This window comes from Puntigrus tetrazona, chromosome 17, assembly GCF_018831695.1.
Source record: "Puntigrus tetrazona isolate hp1 chromosome 17, ASM1883169v1, whole genome shotgun sequence".
NCBI lineage: Eukaryota > Metazoa > Chordata > Actinopteri > Cypriniformes > Cyprinidae > Puntigrus > Puntigrus tetrazona.
In genome coordinates this window covers 12,503,508-12,525,853 of record NC_056715.1, presented here as the reverse complement: position 1 = coordinate 12,525,853, position 22,346 = coordinate 12,503,508, and the positions used below count along the sequence as shown (strand labels likewise).

At 36.8% G+C, this 22,346-nt stretch overlaps 1 protein-coding gene across 2 annotated transcripts in view; it reads right to left on the bottom strand.

Moving 5' to 3' along the window:
• Nucleotides 1-725: 725 nt before the first annotated feature.
• Nucleotides 726-22,346, bottom strand: part of insyn2ab (inhibitory synaptic factor 2Ab) — a 31,464-nt gene continuing 9,843 nt past the window's right edge. The window contains exons 2-5 of one of the 2 annotated variants that reach the window (XM_043262404.1): nucleotides 21,224-22,304; nucleotides 12,222-12,293; nucleotides 2,159-2,625; nucleotides 726-2,056 (exon numbers count right to left, since the gene is read on the bottom strand). In XM_043262404.1, coding sequence (XP_043118339.1) covers nucleotides 2,442-2,625; nucleotides 12,222-12,293; nucleotides 21,224-22,299 — 1,332 coding nt within the window. In that variant the 5' untranslated portion in view covers nucleotides 22,300-22,304 and the 3' untranslated portion in view covers nucleotides 726-2,056; nucleotides 2,159-2,441. The remainder of the gene's footprint in view (nucleotides 2,057-2,158; nucleotides 2,626-12,221; nucleotides 12,294-21,223; nucleotides 22,305-22,346) is intronic. The other variant, XM_043262405.1, reaches the window with a different exon arrangement.

The following is a 22,346-nucleotide window of genomic DNA, read 5'->3' as shown; positions in this document are numbered from 1 at the left end:
TAATTGATTAATTAGATTCATGTGGATTATTGAGAAACTGTTTGGGCTCTTATTCTGATGGCACCCATTCACCGCAGAGGATCCATTAATGACCAAGTGACGTAATGCAATTTTTTTCTGAATCTGATGAAGAAACAAACATTTACATATTGGATGGCCTAAGGATGAGTACATTTTCAGTAAATATTCACTTTTGGGCAAACTGTTGTTAAAAAAATATTATATTTATTCCAAAAAAAACTTGTTTGTGTTACCCTGCACCTACAAAAAAGTAGTTATCAATATTAAAATAAGGCTGTTAGACCCAAGAATAAGTACATACAAAGTCTGGAGAGATTCACTTGTAGTCATATCCCTACCATGGGTCAGCAGAATTACATTGGCCATGTTTACATTAGTTGTGTTTGCAGAAAGAGTTCAGAGGAATATTTCCTCCCTTGAGTCAAAGTGACTGACAGTATCTTGGCAGCAGGTGTTCAACTGGAGGCCGTCCAATCACAGAGCACGTCTGTGGAGTGTGCACCAAAGCCGAAGCCAATCAATTTTAGAGAGAAGTGTTGCAACCATCTCATCCTCCAGCTGAGTCCTGTTCAAAGCGCTATTCAATCATCTTCATGAATTGAGTATCAACACCGCAATGCACTTTGCAAGAATCCCAAAGCAACCCACACTCCTTTGGTCTGACACTAAAGAATGTTCACGGGAACAGGACAGTCGAGTCACAATATTTTGCATCTGTTTCTTTATTGTAAATGCACTGTGGGTAGAAATTGTATAAAATGTAATATTGCACAATATAAATCAATTGCACTTTCTCAAGGTAAAATGATGCATTTGTGTTATGCTACAAGAATATGCAGGTACTGTGCTCCAATTAAACAACAAGATACTTTGACCAATATATTTTTAGTTTGAACTTATTATTACTTTTAAATATATAGCCTATAGTTATCAAAAACACCTCCACGTATGAAGGTTATTGGGCTACCAGCTAAATACAGTGTTTGGCACTGTAGTGAAGACATTAGACTTGTGAATATCTAACACAAAGACTCTTTAAAGCTAATAAAATGCTAAGCACAGTTTGTATATACATAGCCCTCTATATGTTACCTGCATTATTAATCTTCCCAAATTGTGTGTTTTGTTCGTGTCGTTATTTTGCCTTAGGTGGGTAAACAAGCACAAGATTTCAGTGATTGACTGCCATCATATTAAAATTTAATTGAGCAAATGACACGACATCTTCAACAGAGTGCTGTGTTTTATGGGATAGAGCCTATTTCTACTGGTTTGTGTTCTGTATTTGTGCACTCTCCAACCTATAACACGAAACAATGATCATCTAAACAGATTTGAGGCATTCTCATATTTTTTTCCACCATGGAACATATTGTCTGCAGTCTCCAGCCAATTCTCAAGCATCTTTATGAGTCTGAAAAATATAATTACTGAAAAAATGACCTAGGTTTACAGTATGTTGTAAATACAGCATCATATTCCCAAGAAAATAGTTGCAGACCTGAATATCTGCACATCGAAAATGTTTTTCTTATTCCAGAAATACTGATATTGGCCCATTATTTGATAAAGAAATCTATGTAACTGAAAGACAAATTACTGTATCATACTGTATTCATTTTATCCTTTTTTTGAGAACACCAGTGTAATCTCTTATTACAACCTAACCATTTCTAATAGCGCATTCTCAACATTTTCCAGAAAAATATCTCTACAAAGACATTGATTATTAGTGCATGCAGTCAGCTGATACTGCATAACTCACTAATTTCATTTTATTAATTTCATTTATTCTGTCATAGAATTATAATCAATTTTCATTTAAAATGAAAGAGGTGAAAGAAAGAAAGAAAGAAAGAAAGAAAGAAAGAAAGACTGGGAAAGAGACAGAGGTATATCTTAGCTATCAAATCTACTTTATAATTCTCAAAAGTTTGTGCTTTGCTGATTAGATGTCTTTGATGTACGGCTCCAAAGTAGTTTTGTGGCAAACTAGCGTTTAGCTTTGAAGTTTCTTGTCGCCTCTGCAGGGTCCCTAAAGTAAAATGGAATAAATGTAGAAAGAAGAGAGAGATCTCAGTTAGACACTGGAAAACACACACACAAAACACACCAACAATCATGCCTGCTCTCTTACCTTGCTAACTTGACTAAACCTAAGGATCATTGTGTAATCCCATTGTAAAATGTGAGATCAGGTGAATTCAACAGTTCCCAAACTCAGAGGGTTCATCAGAGGGTCATGATTAGAAAACAACTGTTATTCCTTACTAAAATCCAGTCGCTCATTGAATCCCGTGATGCATGTTCCAAAACGGTGGCTAGCAGTGAGCATTGCTCCGTATTTATCCAATTAGTCAAGCAAAATTCCACTGGAATTTGCTCGTTTGTGATGGTTTCAGAGATCCTGAATCCATATGTTAGAGGAACCAGAGTTTCCATCGTGCATGCTTCTTGGTCTCAGTCTTGGACTTGCGTTTGGGTGTGGAGGTGAACACCTCGTGTGTGTAAGGCAGAGAGGGGTAGGACGGCTCTTCTAATGGACACAGTCTCTTCATTAAGGGCTGAAGTTTGTCCTCTTGAAGTTTAAAATCTAGCTCCACACTAAAACAGAAAAAGGGAACATTTTAGGTGAGAATAATTAGAGTAGAGATAATATCAAAACAGATTACACAGAAGTGTCTGCATGAGGACCTAAATTAGTCCAATTAAAGCCAACAATAAATCAGATTTGACACCATTTATTTATATATTTATTTTAATAATTTTTTATCTTATTGTAGATATGGCATCAGCAACATCCCAAAACTCGGTTCCAAAGTGCATTACTGTAATTTCTCCATAATCTTGTGTGTGTGTGTGTGTGTGTATACACACACACACACACACACATATATATATATATATATATATATATATATATATATATATATATATATATATATATATATATAATTGTAATTTGTAATTGTTATATTATTTGTTGAAAGCAATCAATACATTGCAATGTATGTGTATATATGAAGAAATCATTTTCCAAAACCAATAAATGCCCTTTTAAAAAATAAACCACTTTTTCACCTTATAGCACAATCTGAACCTAAACATGTTTAGTCAAAAAAGTTAGTATTGTCCACTTTCATGGCATCAAGAGTTTACATCTTAATGCAGAAGCCAACAAGCACCCATGTTGTTTGTGAACAGAAGCCGATAAGTCCATTTTAGCGAATCAGTGAGCTGTATTCAGGTCAGGTGACAAGGTGATTTTCAAAGCTGACTAAAGGTGATGAAGGATGGATTAATTACGGATGGAAACGGATGGAAAAAGCGATTTTTTAATATGTAAATAGATAACATTGTTGAATATTTTATAATGAATTTTTCAGGATTCTTTGATGGATAAAAATTTTTTGGGAAAATTTTATATATATATATATATATATATATATATATATATATATATATATATATATATATATATATATATATATATATATATATATATATATATATATATATATATATATATATATATATATATTATAATTATATATATAATTTTCCCTATCCAATACAGTAATAATTTCAACATTAATTGTAATAACAAATATTTATTAAGCAGCACATCAGCACTGCATCAGAAGAATACACTACATTTTTAAATACATTTATAAAAATTATTTAAAATTGTAATTTATTTTATTGTATTTTTGATTATACTAATAGACCGAGCATGAGTGACTTTGTTCAGAAAGAAAAAAATCCCTGATCCCCAAACTTTTCAACAGTACGGGTGTTAAAATATTATTTATATGTATGGTTATTATAAAGAAATTAAAATATTATTTTGAAATATTCTTAACCATCACATTTTTAACAATCAGTCCCTAATAAATGAGATCTTTTTTTCCACTCCCTGTTGAAGTCCTCTTTCACCCAGTAGTAGTTTGACAGTAAAATGAGTTGCAAATGGCGCTTCATGTTCGAGTTTTGCCTGCCTTAGAAAATGTCATGAGCATACAGCGCCTCATTCGTGACCTCTAACATCATGACTAAGCTGTTTAGCTCGGTCTCAGTGTTTGTGTGTACGTGTGTGTATTCGACTGTCCTCGCACAGCCACAGTCTGACCTAGTCTTCCCTCTAAAGTCATAATCCCATGACAATCAGATGACTCCTGATGATTGCAGTGGCTAAACTCCCAGATTAACCATCAGAGACAGCTTTAATCTGATCTAAATGAAATCATTCACAAAGCAGCATCTGACTCATCAGTGTAAAGAACAGAGACAGACCAATCACACACGGCCCATCAGTACCACTCACTTTCAACTGCCCCATTCCTCACTCACCCCCCTTCTTTTCACTTTCCAGCTCTACAAATGAGCGTATTGGAAATCAATGCTGTTTGACTCATCAATTGCATCCATTTATAAAAGATTTGTGGAAAAAAAAGCGAGCTCTCTAACCAAATTGCAGCATGAGAGTCTATTATGTTTATCTCCGTCTTTACACTGAGGGTTTGTTTGGTTTGAGTTAAGGAGCGCCTTATATACAACGTTCGAGCCCTTTGGCTTTCATTTAAAGTTTTGTATCGGAAGACTCACACATTTGGTGTAATTAAAAGCTACTACGGTGAAACGCAGACGTTAATCGTTTAGTTCAATATGAAATTTTGCACTGAATTTCAAAGGCTTTGAAAATACGATAGCGTTTTATCACAATTTTACACAAACAAACCTTAAACGAAGGACTTTTCCCCACTACACGCGTATCGAGACAACGGAACGCACCAAAAACAGACTAAAACCCACGGAGACAAAGCGATCTGCATCTCATTTTCAAGTCTGTCCTGGATTTTCACAAATGATCAGAAAAACTTCTCTGGCATGATATATTTAGAAGCTGCAGTGTTTGGTTTGTCTATTTACAGAACTTGTGAAAGCTCAGCGATTCTCGGCAGACTCTCTGAGGGTGAAAGAGAATGGAGCAGCAGTGTGTTACTGCTCCAGGTTGGGCTAAACTACGCTTAGCAATAAATCACTGGAAAAAACCTGAGCAGTTACCTTGTGCACACTACCAACAGGGTTTGGTGAACAATGCACAGCGAACAATTGCGGGATCTGCAAACCTGGTTCAGAGTGGAGATGATGTCTTAAGGTTATCCTAAGAAAAGTTATTTTCTCTTCTCCAATGTGGGTTTTGCAACAACAAATGCAATCAATCTGTAACTGCCGCATTCAAACATCCTTTCTACTGTTGAAAAAGGAAAAATCCTACTATACAAATAAATAAGTGTACAAGCCTTGATATAATTACCAGATTAAACTTGTTGGACAGCTTCAAATGGAATTATAAATATTTCTAATAGTATTTTTGTTATGGTAATTTAACATTATATAACAGAGGTTTGTATAAAACATGGGATATATATATATATATATATATATATATATATGTAAAGCCATTAAATAAAAAAATACATAAAAGGTGAATGTTACAACAGATTTCTATTTCATACAAATGCTGTTTGAACTTCAACTTTTATTCATAAAAAAAAAATGTTTAATGGTTTCAGGCAAAACTAATTAAGCTGCATTAATAACATTAATAACATTTCAACATTAATAATAAGTAATGTCTTTGGGATCCAAATCAGCATATTAAATTGATTTCTGAAGGGTCATGTGACACTGAAGAATGGATTAATGGAATAAATGAATAAAAATTCATCTTTGCTTCACAGGAATATATTATTATATTTTTAAAATACAATTAGTGTACATTATACATTTATATTTTAAAAACTGTTATTTTAAATTGTAGTAACATCTACCACACTTTTTATTTATTTTATTGTTGTTTCAGCATTGGTATACACTGGAATACAGTGAATTATCTATTTTAACAGACACTTTAACAACACATAATTTCAAAATATGAAATATGCAAATAACAGCTTGGACAATGATCTCCTTATGGTCCACAAAAAGAAAGTCATACAGTTTAAAATTGCACGAGGATGAGTAAATGTTTTTCTGTGTGTGTGTATGCATTTAGCTTCCAGTAAATTCACAGGAATTTAATTTGAAATAGATTTTTAATAAAGCGCTGTGGGTATAAATAGGTGATTGTTGAAATAACTCCCTGTTGTTAACATCAAATGTGAGTGACCCAGGTTCTTGTTCAATTATTTGCTTGGCTGCTTTGCTGTAATGCGGAAACCTACACACACAAAAATACATATGGTCAAACTCAGGGGGGTTGTAGACATGAAGCTAAATATTTAATCACAGTAACGCTGAACATCATCCTTTATTCAGGTATACAAACATTCAGCCGTGAGCTTCGGTCAATGACAGGGTACAAACCCGGCCTGTCAGACGCCACAGATATTATGTTCAAGCACTTTACCGCAGGGACAAACTGTAATAGGTGCAGTCAATGAGAGGCTGTATTAAAAGAAAAGCTCGATCTTGGACACAACAATGTCAAATATTATGTTCCAGTATGAGTCAAGACAGCAATTGATTTTAGAAGCAGGCCTAAAGGTTTTTATCCGAGTGGTGCGAGAGATCAGCTGGATCATTTCTGAGGGTTTTTCTGAAGTGAGTGGATTATTATCAAGCTCCGGCTGTAATTTAGCTCGAGCGGCACCGCGGTCCATCCCCGCTGTGCACATTGCCGGGTGTCTCTGCCACCTCTCATTCAATCGAACCACTCGTCCTCCACCAACCTGACACGTGACCCGCTTGCGTCCATTTGTCTGGTTTCATGAGGTGCCGCGTGGACAGGACAGGCTGAGGTGGTGCTGAAGGACGGGGCCCGTCGGGTGACGAATGGCCACATTGTGCTTGCCTTGAGACGGCAGCCGCAGAGTAAACTTGTCCGGTCCACTATAAGCCAACAACAGGCATCACAATCAACACTTGCTCACTGGCAGCGCTGCCATCCCAGGGCAGGAAATTAGATTTTTGGCAATCAGACAATCAGACTTCCTCTTGTCCTTTGTTTCCTCTCCTCTGTTTGGTGGTGAAGAACTGGTCTGCTTATTTGTGCTGAGTACAGCACAGTGTTCTGCGTTGGTGAGAGCCGCCATCCAAACTCAACTTCTTTTTTTTTATTGTTTAATCAATCAATTAATCAATCAATCAAAACATCAGTGTTCCCAGACTTTTGGAACCCACTGTATAGATTTGTATAGTAGATGTGTATAGTTAATATACTTAATATTTTGTAATCATTTGACTACAGACGAATTAAGATTTAACTACGGCATCATAAGAAGGTGAATTATACAGATAGCTAAAAAGGTATCTCTTAAAAAACTGAAAATGGAATATTGTTTTTCACCTCTCTCTGATTAACAGTTCAAACACAACATGTTTTCTTAGGAATACTGTTTTAATTAGCAATTCAATTATAACTTTGTCCTTTTATATAAAGTATACAGAAAAAGTAATAATTTCATTCTCAGTGTTTTTACTCTCAAAACAGATTTGACACGCTCAAAGCTGTTTGTTTTCAGCCTGATTTTCAAACTTTTATAACGCAGAAATATTGGTGATAAAGTCATTCATTTTGTGATACTTGAACTGAACTTATTTTAATAATAATAAATTAATTATGATTTAATAAACCACCCGTGGCCCTTTGCTGAGTTTGCTGAGGGCCCCTAGTAGACTCCGGTCTCATGGTTGAGGACTGCTATCAATTTCTATTAATTTCAATTTCTATTCATTTCAGAAGGAATAACGCTCAAGGAAGTGACACAACAGCACTAATATTAATTAATATTACTATAGATTCTGTAATGTTGTCTGTGATTAGTTGATTTGTCGTGCTTGCTTCAAAACAAAATACAGAAATCAGTATGATTTCATAAAAATGCATGGTTAAAAATATACATAAAATGCATTTGTGAGCCCTAAAAATTTTAGTTAAATGCAATCGTCTCTTTCTCTACTTAACAAACTGTGTGATCGTAGCCATATTCATCACTCCAAAACAAGACTGATGATTATATTCTGCATCTGTGTGAACAGGCATTGTGATAAAGCTGTATTTCTCTTAGCTGCAAGAGTGTTAGGCTGAGAAAATCAGAGAGAGAACAGGGACACTTTCCTACATTTTGAGAAATCATCTGGAGCCTGCACAAAGCACACGATTTACCCAGTTTATTCGTGGTTCATAAATACTTGATAGAAACCGACTTGCTGCTTATAATGAGAAATATCGCAGCCTTAAAAGTGAGAGGAGGATATCTGCATCACACCATTTTAATAATTAATGCATGCAAGACATTTACAGTAATCCACTTGGAAAAAAAAACAAAGACATTTAAAATACCATATACACATCCAAATGGAACAAACTACGACTGTATTTGGCACCATTAATGGGCTTTTTTCATAAGCTCCTAGTAGGAAGGATATTGCCAAGCGTCTGTAGATACCCACTGGGCCGCCGTGAGACGTGACACAAAATAAATGAAGTTGGAAGGAAAAAAGGTGCTAAATGCGAACTGTAGGAATACCACAGGGAGTTATCTTGGACACCGTGCAAAAAAAAAAAAAACTGATGGTTGCCACTATTTCAAAACTCTAATGGTTATTTTTTTCCTACTTCTGATGAATGAGTCATGCCTGTCTCCCGTCAGCGCACCCCGAGGACAGAGGCTGCGGCAGGACGGCCACAGGTCGGCCTGTTCGTTCTGTCGCTATCTGTCTCTCAGTATGTGTCCAACTACAGAGACATTGCAGCAAAATCACACCATGCTGGCTTCTATATTTTGACGTATGGGAATGAAAAAAATATACAATGTACGCACGATGATGTACGTGCAGGTGTAAACGCTTTGAAGCACTTGGGCATGCTGATGCTGTTCTGTCTTAATATGCACAGACGTTTTGCTGCTTGCATCACCGTATATTATGCAGCTGACCTATTTATTTTATTTTACATTCTTCTACAATCTTCACACAACTGGGTTATTTATTTTTCTTGCACAGAATAAGGTTTCATTCAGGTTTGGAAGAACATGCGGGTGACTAAATGATGACAGAATGTTTCCTATGATATTTCTATTAATGCTTAAGCAGTGACACCATTAACTGTCAGTGCAAGGCCTCATCCTGCAAAGTAGGCTTATTTTTTAACCAATTTGTGCACATGCTCAGCGTTCAGAACGTATTCAGCAAGACTTATGGTTCAGTGAGGAATTAAGTCCTAGGATTATAAAGCCAGTGCTGTTTTTGCCATATGTTCTGGTGCACTGGGCATTTGATAAGAATCTTTGTAACCATGTTCTCTTCGAAATGAATGCCAAACAAGAGCACAAAGAATTTGAGCTTAGCTGACGCCACTTAGACTCCACAAAAGCACAAAATAGGATCATAAAAAGAAATACCCACAAGTATATATCGTTTGGAAGTTGCTTGTTGTATTCACTACACACAAAGCTAAAGAAAATCAGGGTTATTTTTTTTAATTGGCCCTTTTTTGCATTTTACACAAATCTGCAAACGGCAATGCTGACTGTTTTTTTCCCCTAGAATACCTTTTTTTAATTTGCTTTTGGAGTCATTATTTTTTAATTTTCCTAACAAGGTTGGATGGTTGGACTCTCTGTAAGTCTGTGTTAGCAGAAAAGTACTTAACTCTTTATGATATTTCTATGGACAATTTACAGATTAAGGCCAGCTGTCTAGCACCTAGGAAACTTGTATAATTAAAATTGGGTGAATAAAGTAAAAGATATATACAATCGAATCTAATATATAATATAATATAATATAATGATAATATAGCATTTAATGTAACAGTTCCAATGTAGTATTCAAAGTGCTCAGTGTCTCAAAAGCACTCAAAAGCTCGCTCAAAGCTTTCAGTGTTGCCAGTGTTTGGAAGAGAAATACACATTAAATAGTTTGGGTTGAAAGAATGATGTGCCATTGTTTAAAACAACAATGTGGCACAGTATGCTGCAGCCAGCAACTTGGTTGTTTGCTGGGAGCATGCTGCTCTCTTGCAGTGCCTTCTGTGTTCCTTTGAGAAAGATGTGATGGAGGAACAGTGAGAGGCATCTTACACCATGCTGGCATCCATTTTAAACTGTATGGGTCATGGGGAGTACACTGACTGAACAATGAACTTTGACCTTGCAGGCCGCCTTCTCTTGTCCAGAGGTATTTTAGAGCAGTTGGAAAGTGTTTTGGAATGTCGAAAGTATTCAGCTGAAAATAAAATTAGTAAATGTAAAGAGCAGTAATTTTAAATGTAATTATCAGTAGGCATGCACCGCATGTCAGACAACCACAATTATTTAACAAAAAAAAATTATTCTGAATAAATGGAAAAGACCGAATTAAATGCAGTATTAAAATGCAATGAATAAGTATGTATTTTTACTGTGTATTCACAATTAGTGCATAAACTGGTGAAATTTTAATGGTATTGGTACCAACTACCGAAAGTGGCACAGGATAACCCTGTAGTGTAGAATGAAGTGTTTTGTCTGAACACACACACACACACACACACACACATTCATAGACAGACTGCTCTAATTCACTAACCCCAACCAAAGCTACGAACACCTTTTCCCCTCTTCACCACCTCATCATTTTGGTAACTATGACAACCACATCATCCTCACCAATACAAGTCTCTCTCTGTTTCTGCTCAGTGGTCTTCTCATACTAATGTCACAGCGTGTCCTCTTCAGTAAGAACCTTCCAGGTTATAGGGGATCTCTGGAAAAGGCATTGAACTGCATTTCAGCACCACTGTATCGCTCACCCAAACCCACTGTCATTCCACCTCAAACTGTTCCTGAGAACCAAAACCAATTATGGTTTTTACAAATCAGATCCTTCAATTTCATGGTTTACTTAACAAACGGAAGCACCCCTGAGCAGAACGAGTGAATATTCACAACAAACAATCTAACAATCTTATAAACAGTCCTTTAATACAGATGTAAGCAAGAATATCACATCTCACTAGTGCAAAATCTCTGATTTAAACAGGCTTTTTATTTGTACTTTTCATGAAATCTCTTTTAAGGGATAGTTTGACAACAAATAAAAATTCTAATAGAAAGATATAATAAAAAATATAATATCTATATATATATATATATATATATATATATATATATATATATATATATATATATATATATATATATATATATATATATATATATATATAATATAAACATAACATTTACAGATTTAAGTATTGATTTAAAATTCCTTTTCCAATTTACTTTTCTAATTGCACCTAAAAAATCAACAGTACCAATTACTGTTTGCATTAGAGTGGGCTGTGTTTGTGAATGTGTTTTAGCGCTTCTCTGTAGTAATGTAACTCCTCTGGGCTGGTGTTCAAAGAGTGCTGACATGCTGATACAGTATGCATATCTGTGTGTATCTGACTTCCCTCACTGTGCAAACCGAATTGCATATTTTTGATTTCTTTTCTGAACCAAGTAATGTATTCCTGGGTTTTATGGCAGGCGGTGAAATGCTGCATTTGTCTGATGATAGATGGCATGCCTTTATGTACATGTCACTGCATTTGATTTCAATGTGTAAATAAATTAATACAAAAATGCTTGAGAGGCAAAATGTTTGTGCTTTGCTCCCATGTGCACGCATATTGCTGCAAAAGTAACATTAATGAAAACATAGCCACGTGTGAGTGTAATATAGGTCTGCAGCCATACGGGTTTGAAATGACATGGGGGGTAATTATTGCTTTTATAACAAAATTAACAGCAAACCCATTAGTTTAAAAGGAATGATTATGTTTCTGAGAATCATACAATTACATTAGCTACTTAACTTGCATTGAAAAAAAAAAAAAAAAAAAAAGAATGGTGTAGTTTTACAGTTTCTGGGTGCATTTTTCAGTAGTCATGATATTTTTCATTTTACACTCAGTGTAAAGTGCTTAGGCTAACAGCACAATTTTATACTATTTAGTTCTTCAAAGCTGTACTGCAACAGAGACAAATTTGACAATATGATTGGACACTGGCGTTGCACTTGTACAAATGTGTGCCGTAGTATGCAATGAATCTCTGAATCAAACATTCAGATGAAACACCAAAACGTACACTGAAAACAAAAAGAATTCAACAAGCATAAAAATGTTGACCAAGCTGAAAGATTTAGATATAGTATCAGAGACTCACCTGTATATGATGCAGGCACTGTTACGACACGTGTCACAGTTGGCTGTATCCTGCCCAGTTCGATAAGACAGTCTGTGGAAAAACAATGTGTGATGAATGAAACAACTGAATTCATAACTTAAAGGCATAGCTCAAACTAAATTTACTCATGCTCCTTCCAAGCTATTCTACTGAGAAAAAAATGCAGTGTCTGAAAAGCACTCAAAAAAAAAGTATTAATCAATCTAAAAATTAAAAATATCAATCTTCAAAATAAGTAAAAATAAGAAATGTTTCTTGCGTACCAAATGTTTATATTAGAATGATTTCAGAACACTGAAGATTGGATTAATAACCCTGGAGATTCAGCTTTGACATCACTGAAATAATTATAATTGAAAAACAGTTGCAGTATTTTAAATTGCACTAACATTTCACAATGCTGTTTTTATTGTCTTTTTGAGTGAAAACAATGCCGCTACGCAAAGCATGAGATATATAATTCTATTTAATTCAATAAATTGTTTTCATCGATTTACAGCCATAATTATTTCTTCTGCATTTTTGATTGAAAACAATGCAGCCATGCTAAGCATGAGATATGTAATTCTATTTAATTCAATAAAATGTTTTCATTGATTTACAGCCTTAATTATTTCTTCTGCATTGGTGTCTTTTATTAACACAGGGCCTCTTGCAGATTATTCTTTTATTCTGCCCCTGCGCCCAGGAATTCTATACATTATTTCTTGATGGAAGACACCAGGATTGAATTCCCTGTATCTGTCCGTTGTTCATTTCTGGCCCTTGGGCTTCAGCAGCATTAATGTATGTACAAGGGGATGATAGATCATGCACTAGCCTGGCATACTTGAAGTGGTTTTGATATATTATTTGTGTGCTAATGTGACACCGTGACACATGCCTAGCATTTCTCCAGAGACAATAACAGAGCTGCACCCAGCAGCCATGCAGTTATGCATTTTCATTAAAGCGTAATGAAAGCCTAATTGGATCACTTTATCCCTCTGAGCGCTCAAGTGTCAGGATGGTCATTGAAATTCCACATTCAGTTCGATCTGACGTTGCTGAGGAGTTCACGGTGACAGTGGTTACCCACATTATGTCCGAAGGTGGAAGGGCGATGTTTTGCTGCAGCAATGCAGTCGGCACGAACAACACCTGACCTGAGCTTTTACTTTACTTGCTTATAAAATAACTAAAATAAATGATATTCTTAGCTTAATGGTATATTTCCCTTTCTGCTTAGAATCAGGGCACTGCATCGTGGTAGGAGAGAGCTGTACTTAAGATGAAGAAAATCAATATGTTCAATATGATCTGGAATAAATAGGAAAGAAAGGAGATTGAACGCTTCCTTTTAGGAGAAGCACTGGAGAAGAATTCTCAGGAAGGAATTATTAGCAGTCAGGGTGACCCAAACAACAGCCAATGTGATGATGAGGTCTGTTGGAGGTGTTTGCTAGTTCCTGTGTATTTAGAAATGTGCATGAAAAATCCTGTCATTGTTTACTCTCACACACATCGCTTCAAACACGAATGATTTTTCTTTCCTCTGTGGAACACAAAAAAAAATTTTTTTTTTAAAAGTCAGTGGGGTTCACTGATTAATTTGTAATTGTTGTTAACGATGTGTGAGCTCACATTGTGTCACGTTACTCACATTGATTCAGAATTGAATGAATTTACATTTTTTAACAAAATCATTTGAGCGAATGATTCAATAATCTATTTAGAAAACTTAAGTTTCTGAATGAATCAGTGTTTTTAAACAAATCTCTTGCATAAACGATTCAGCGACTTACTCATTAAGACAGTGACCTGCTTCCACTTGCCATTTTGGCTTGTTATGTGTCATTGTGATACTCTTCAAAATGTCACCAACGCGGAGAAGAACTGTTGAATGAAGTTATTTCTTTCAATTCTCTCTTCAATTGTTTGTGCAAAATACCCTTACTATATATAGAGGCTCAGAAAGTTCTTGGATTATTGATATAATTATCATTTTAGTGCGAACTATACCTTTAACCCCCTGGGGTCTGAGATGAGTTTGGGCCCCTTGAGATGTTTTGACATGCCCTGACATTTGTGCTTATTTCAGCCACTTATAGCACACTATTGGTCAACATGTAGTTATTTCGTATTCGGCACAAACTGTGCTACAATAATATGTGAAAAGGATGGATGTACATGTCTGCATTTTTTAGAAAGAAAAAACAGCATTCTTTAAAAAAACATCTGATTTGCAACAGAGAGAAAGTCAACCAGGGTGCATATCCAAAAAGGTTGCAAGTTCTGTCATTACCAATAGAGTTCAGTGGAACAAACGACCATGATTAGCTAAAGATGCTTTTGGGAAAGGCACCCCAGGTGTGGAACACGTAGGTGAGTAAATAATGGCAGACTTATCATTTTTGTGTAAACTATCCCATAAAGCTAGTATCACCAGCTGGTAGCTAGTTCATTACTTACTGTATCCATTTTACCAACTACCAGCTTAGATGGTCTACCAGCTTACACCAATTAATTACCAGATTAGACCGGAAACCATGTTCCAAAACAGCTATGGAATAATAGAGTTGCCAGGTTCCTTTCTCATCTGTGAAAGTGTGAACGTGTGGAGCACACAGTAATATTATTTATATATTTCGGTTCTTTTAAAATAAGTATTGATCAGACTGTGTGTATGGGTGTGTATAAGTGTGTGTGTGTCACTGAATCACACAAGCGCTTTGTGTTTTTTTCCCTGCGAGCTGGCTCTCAGTTATTGCAGACATCAGCTCTGTTGAAAGACACGCTCTGCCCTCTCTCGCTGGAGGTGTGCCCTGAGTGTGCAGGGAGGTGGCACACTGCTACGTTCCTGGAATAACCTGTGAAAATCTGACACTGGCAGCAGAAGCACGTCTACACGCTGTGTAATAGCGCGCTAATGTTTCTTTCTAACGTGAATACACAATGGTTCGGTATGTCATTGAAATTCAGCGAATGCTATTAGGACATACTCATGTTTGCACATGCTAATGAAAATGATACGTGACAAAGTCAGCAAGAGCAGTATCTGATGATACTCATATTGAAGTCTCCTGACTTGAGCTTCAAGCTGCTCATGGGTAATGCATGTGTTGATCATCAAAGACAGAATATACAGTCAAGAACGAAAGTTTTGTGTTACCTAAAAAAATGTTAATGATGCTTGCCTAGGATAAAGAAACAGGAATTAGTTTGAGTATCCTAGCATTAGCGAGACATAGAGAAACTGGAATTATTGGATAATTTCCAGCAATATTTCTTCAGCAGTGCTGCAACACAGACACAGGAACATTAGTGCAAAGCACACAACGTGACCAGTGTAGTCTGATTCCTGAACAAATGACTCGCGTGTTCTTCGCAGTGAATCAAGGCAGTGCAAGCAGTGTGGTTTGTTCAGAGAAGAAAATCACCTGTGAGTCGGTTCTTTTTTGGTGAATCATATACATACGGCGAGTCAGTTATATTTAGTGATTAAAAAACACATAGCACAGTCAGTTTTTGTTTAGAGAATCTTTGGTGAATCACAAACGGTGCAACCAATGCAGTCCATTTTATAGATGACTCTTATGAGTCAGTTCTTTTCAGTGAATCGTACACACAGCACAGCCTTGTTTAGAGAAAAAAAAAAAATCTATGTGTTGGTTACTGTTTGGTGAATCGTAAACATGGTGCCACCAGTGTATAGTCTGTTTACAAAATGAAGGACTCATATGAGCTGGTTCTTTATATTAAATGAAAACATATGCAATCCATTTACATAATAGATTAATTATGATTTGGTTATCTTTAGTGAATCAAAAGCACAGTATGATACAGTGAAACAAACACATTTTAGCTTACATCTAACAGATAATATTTATCAGTACTTACTGAATGGTTGTTCACATAAAATGTAGTTGTTGTTTTTTTAGTTAATTTTTTAAAGATGCAACTAGTTTTTGGTGTACTTTAGCTGCACTTATAAGCATCAACGACTGATACTTAACTGCGCTGTTGTTTTGTGAATGCCTGGAAATGCACTATAAATGTAAAGGAATCCAAATGCCCTTAAACCACAGCAGAGCATGCTTTGTGAAATCCCATTTTCATCCAGACACTGACAATCTGTTGCCGTCTGGATAGGCTGTGGAAGTCATTGACACACTAATGAGCCAGTCGTGATAATGATTAAAAAGCAGTTCAGGCGGCTGGATCTCCATTTGGATACATCACCCAGTGACTGTCCTTGGAAAGTAATGCATTAAAAAAAAAAAGCAGCTATCGTCTAATATAATAGTGAAATGAGCCTCAGCAAGCGGAACAAAATGTGTTCAAGTACTTGTGAAGAAAATGATATATTGTTGCTAATTTGAAGCATCAAGTTGAAACAACACAAAATCTTAATTTATTCCTCCTCAACAATTATCTTTCAATTGCCTCCCTAAAAAAACAAGTAAAAAATGTGCATATAGGAACGTGTCCTTACAAATAAGACATTATACAAAACCGTTCAAGAGTATGGGGTAGGTGTGTCACAGAAAATAATAAAAAATACAAATAAAAATAAATAAATACTGTGAAATATTCTTTAAAACTTTTTTCGATTTTAATATAATTAAATTTATTCATGTGATTAGTCAGTCATTATTCCTGTCTTCATTGTTCCTCATGCAAATGTAACATATGTACATATTAAATTTCGATATTAAATACATTCTCATATAAAGTAAACCTAAATGAAACCTATTAGAAATTGGAACAATTTCGTAATATATTCGCATATACTTCCAGTTCATTTCAATATTTATGTTTATGCATAATGTACGTAGTAATTTTAATTTTTAACATATACATGTATATATATATATATATATATATATATCCTTATTATACAAATAGAAAAGAATTAAATTAATTATCTATCTATATATATATTGATTATGATTTTACATACTTTGGTCAGTAAGGGGAAAAAACACCAAAAGATAGTCTAAACTCTGTTAGACTGATGCACAGATAATGCAGTCTCATGTAGTACTGTCCTACCGCAAGCTACAACCCGTGAACTGGCTAAATTTCCAGGCGCAGCACGACTCTATCAGCACTAAAAGCTGGCTTAACACCTAAAGGCTCTACCCCGGTGTTCCAGAGGCATCCATGCCAGGGCTCCCGAGTGCTTGGCATTTTAAGCTCTGCCCACCCTGGCTGTCAGCAGCATGCAGACGCTTTGTTTGCACTAAAAGCGCTGCACTCAGACAGAGAGGAACATCAAACCCTTGGCTCTGGCTGGTTTAACCCGGGGAGACTGGCTGGGCTTTCATTTGCCCACACTGAGACACTCATCGGTTCTGAGCTCAGCTGCTCTGATGACACCTAGCATGTGGGAGTACGGACACGGAGGTCCTGCCTCTAATAATAGGCCCCCACACTCATTGTGAAAGATGGGAGCTACACATACACACAAAAAAAAAACAGACACACCACCTTTTTTCTCCTTCCGAAGATGAAAGGGCTGCCTGATGAGGCGCTGCTAATTGAGGCTGTTTGAGTAGTGGTTTGTGCTCTGAAAATACGCCCTGCTTTTCTCACTCCTGGCTGGGATTAGAAAGAAGTCCGGCACTCCTTAGACAGTGAGTTAGGTTTGAGGGCCATTACCTGCCCAAAGCAATGCCTGAAGGACCTTAAGTGCTGAGACTGTGGGTTTTAGACCAGTTCTAAATGGCCAATTTGATTCATTTCAGGCTATTTTTTGGGGCGAGATACAGTATACACAGATTCAGCCATCTGCTGCTTACAAAATCTCTGCCATACGAAATGGGCAATAATATGGAAGACGTAAAGTGGCTATAACTGACATCTAGATGAGCCCAGCAATAAAAATATTATGAAGCAATTTTATCTTAGAAACCATTGCCAATTTCAAGAACCTTTGGTTTTCTTATATGTCAATTTACAATGGACTAGATTTGAAGAGAAATTACCCAGAAACATGGTCAAATGTGGTTGTTGGATTACTCAAAATAGAGCATAGAGGATACAAGCCTTTTTTTAGTTGGAAAGACTTCAGACGGATTTGACTGTGAGAAGCATTTGCCTTGATTTTGATTTTCACTTTTTAATCACATTATGACCTAATTAAACAATAAAGCAGCAATGCATCAAATAAAAAAGTTTATTCCAACCCAATCCAATTAGTAGCACATCATTATTCATATATATATATATATATATATATATATATATATATATATATATATATATATATATATATATATATATATATTTTTTTTTTTTTTTTTTTTTTTTTTTTTTTTTATGGAGCAGAAATTGTTTATCCCTGGGATGTTCTGTAAAGGTTTGCTTTGAGTAAATGCTTTATTCGTCTAGGGTTTAATGACACTTTACAAGAAAATCTTGAATGGGTTACAAAATTACAAAAGGATTTTGTTTATTAAAATTCAATTCGTTTTTTTACAAATATGCAATTTGTGGAATCAGAATACTAAGTGCCTCTGTTATGGATTTTTGAATATTACATTTCATGCGAGTAACAGCTCTAAGTAAATAAATCTAAAAGTGCTCTGTGTGAAGTTATTGTCTCTCAGAAGAAAGAGTCGACTCTGGATCACTGAAACTGAAAGTAATTTTTTTAACTAATCTCAAGCCATTTCATGTTGACATCAAAATCAAATATTAGCATATTGCCCAGCCACTTGAAATGAAAATGTAAATTCATTCTTTGCCACTAGGTGCCGCTTTTGGGGTGGTAAAATAGCTGTTTCCCTGGCTGTAAACAAAGCAGCACTGCACTCACAAAGTTGTCAAATTTTAGTTTTAAAGTGAACTATGCCTTTAAGTGTTCAGTGTCACATGATCCTACAGAAATCATTCTAATATGCCGATTCAGTTTCCAAGAATCATTACTTATTATCAGTATTGAAACCAGTTTTGATGTTGAATATTTTTGGAAACTGTGATACATTTTTTCAAGATTCTTTAATGAATATAAATCTCTAAAGAAAACCATTTATTTGAAATAGAAACCTTTCTTGAAATGTCTTTACAGCCACTTTATAGCAATAAAAGACGAAAAGACTGAATAAAAGAATCTGTTTCTATCAACAACAAAAAAAATAACATTAAAAAAAATGTAAATCTTACTGACCTCAAATTTTTAAATGGTAGTGAACATGTAACAAAAAAAAACATATGCCTAACACTCCTTTTGGATGTCTACCAGGGATTAAGAGCTGCTAATATCTCCAGAACCCACTCTCATCGACCTTCACTAAATAAACTGTCACGTCCCGTCCGGCCAACAGCTGAGGCAGGCACTTCTTAGCTTCCAGCATCCCAACCAGAAGAGACGTCCACTTAATGGAGGGCATTATTAAACATGAGGAGCACTGATTGTATCGAGTTCTTTCCTCTCATCGGGCGGCCCGGCAGAGAGAAAGTGAGGTTGGCTCTGTGCCTGTGGAGCATCAGGTATTAGAGAATGCAGGATGACATCTGACATTGAAGTGTCCCTGTGTTGCCGCGCAAGTGCCTTTCAACGGGCGCAGAAGCATCTTTTCACCTCATTTACTTCCCAGGTTCCAATTTCAACAGTCACCACAACCCATAACCCTGAATTTTTGCCACTCACTATAGATGCTGACACGGAAATGGAGCTGAAGTGCATTTAAAAGCTTTAAACAGTTGTTATAAATGGATGTTCATGTTGTTCGCAGTGCCGGTTTAAACCTCTGCGGCACTAACACCGCAAATGCAGTTAAATTAAAATATTCGAGCTGCGGAGTTGAATACATATTCCTTGCTGATTTCACACCTGCCTTTCATTCATAAATCAGGTATGACGGATTGTTTCAGAAATGCGTTGCTGTTTACGAGTGACCTTGTCTGCTAAATGAAGTATGTTGTAACAGAAGAGTAGCTCCAGCACTTTTTCCAAACAAACATTATTCTTTTATCTTCGAAGAATGACTAATACAGGTGATGGATTGACAGTTGGCTAAGCCCCGCCTCCTAGTTTACTCTTGCATCTTAGAAATGAACTGAAAATTTATGCCGACATGTGATTGTCAGTTAAATGTGCTCATAAAGTCATAACGATTGATTGGATATTATACTCAAGTGGGTTGAAATGAACTGTAACATTGCGTTTTCCTTTAAAAGTGTTAAATTATCACAGTAATGTAATTATGAACTGAAAATCGGAATGGAGGCAAACGTTTCACAATCAACTGAAAAGCATCATTTGAAAGCGATTACAAGTGAAACAATTACTGTAAGTGAACAGAACTGATTCTAATGTTTCTACAACACATTGACTATATGATACTTTAGTAATAAACATTACAGTGAAACTGAAACAGTATGTAAAATTGTGCTACATTTAATGAAAGTAAGATTATCTGGTCAGACTTCTCTCTGGTGACATTTGTGGGACCTCTCCGATAATTTAATCTGCTTATAAACCCACCCCTTTCTTAAAATCAACGGCAAGCTTGCATTCAGATCTCCAATCAGCGACTGACAAAAACAACAAATCTACAATATTGGCAGTACCATACTCATTACAGGCCAATATTAGAATTTTTGCAATTATTGGATATACAGTAAGTCAATATTGTATATTTAATTGTGCTTGTTTTTACAATTAAATGACATTTGCCTAAATGTGATATTTATTGCTAATTTAACGTCCTTTTTTTAATTATACTTTAGACTTTTAAAGTTGTTTAAAAGGTTCTTCCCAGTAAATAGGTTCTTCCCCGTATTTATCAAAACAACTTTTCTTCCAGCGGGTCCAGATCAGCGAATGGCAGATTCTCCAAACTCCGTTGAAAAACAGCTTCAGTAGCCCTAGATCTCTGGTATTTTTGGTATTATATTTTCTTTCTCACATTGAGAAAACAAGCCTGAAACACAAAACCTGCACAAATACAGTTGATGAATAGTAAATGCGTTACATAAAGACTATGACTCACCCCTCTCGCTGTGCTTCTCCTCTTTCCAGCTCCTGAATGACCCCCAGCAGCACTTTGATGGTTTCTTGACTGGAGTTGATCAGAGCCTCCATGGCTTGAAGCCTGGCTTTCACATTCCCATCGGCCCCGGGGAGAGCAATCAGCTGCCCCTGTGTGCCCTGCCGGGTCTCTGATGCGCCCGAGTTTTGGCCACTGTGACAGTGGGCCTGGGAAGCGCAACTCGCCGAATGAGGCAAAGTCTGGGACTGCGCCTGCAATCCGTTCAGCTGCGCCGTGTCTTTTTTGCGTTTGCAGCTCCCTGAGGGACTCTCCGGGCATTCCACTTGAGTCAAAGATGTCCATGCAATAGGGCCAGAAATCTTTGAACAGTCACCCCTGACCTGCAGAGGTTGAGTCGGAGTGGTCGAGGAGGCACAGTTGGGCTGCTGGGCTGCCCCTGCCTCGCTTTCACCGGGTAATCCTTTGTGCTTGGTTCCATCCCCCAGGACACTGGCTTCCCTCCTTGAGTTCGACTGATCTGAAAGCGATTCTGACAGGTCAGGGCAGAGTTTCCCATCTGAACAGTCCAGCCCAGCGCACAAGTCCTTAGCGTCGCTGCACTGCGGAGTAGTGTGGAGCAACACCCGGGTCTGCTGCACCCGACCCTCGCACCTCGTCCCACGTTCCCCGCTCTTCACGTCACTCAAAAAGCCATTGTTTTGATCTGGGTAGTTCTCCACTAGAGCAGTGTGTTTGATGACGTTTCCCTTTTTGCGCTCGAAGGGGAAAGTCTGGTAGCGCTTTTTCAAATCGGGCGAGGTTTGCACGCCCGTGCTCTTGGTGACGTTTGGGATGGAGCGGCGCGCCGGCATGGTCATGTACCTCCGGTGGATGACCTTGCAGGAAACGGAGCGGTCTCTGGCACCTCGGTGGGCGGCCTCATTCTGCGCCTCGCAGATGTCTTTAAAACGCACCTGGAGGGCTTTGTTTCGCTTGCGTACCGCGTCTGCTCCGCTTCGCTCCACCGAAGGACCGCCGGACTCCGAGTCAGACTCTGAGCTTGACAGAGTGCAGCGGCCTGCCTCCTTACTGACCATAACTCCTGCGAGAGAGAAAGAGAGAGAGGAGGAAGAATGAGGGACAG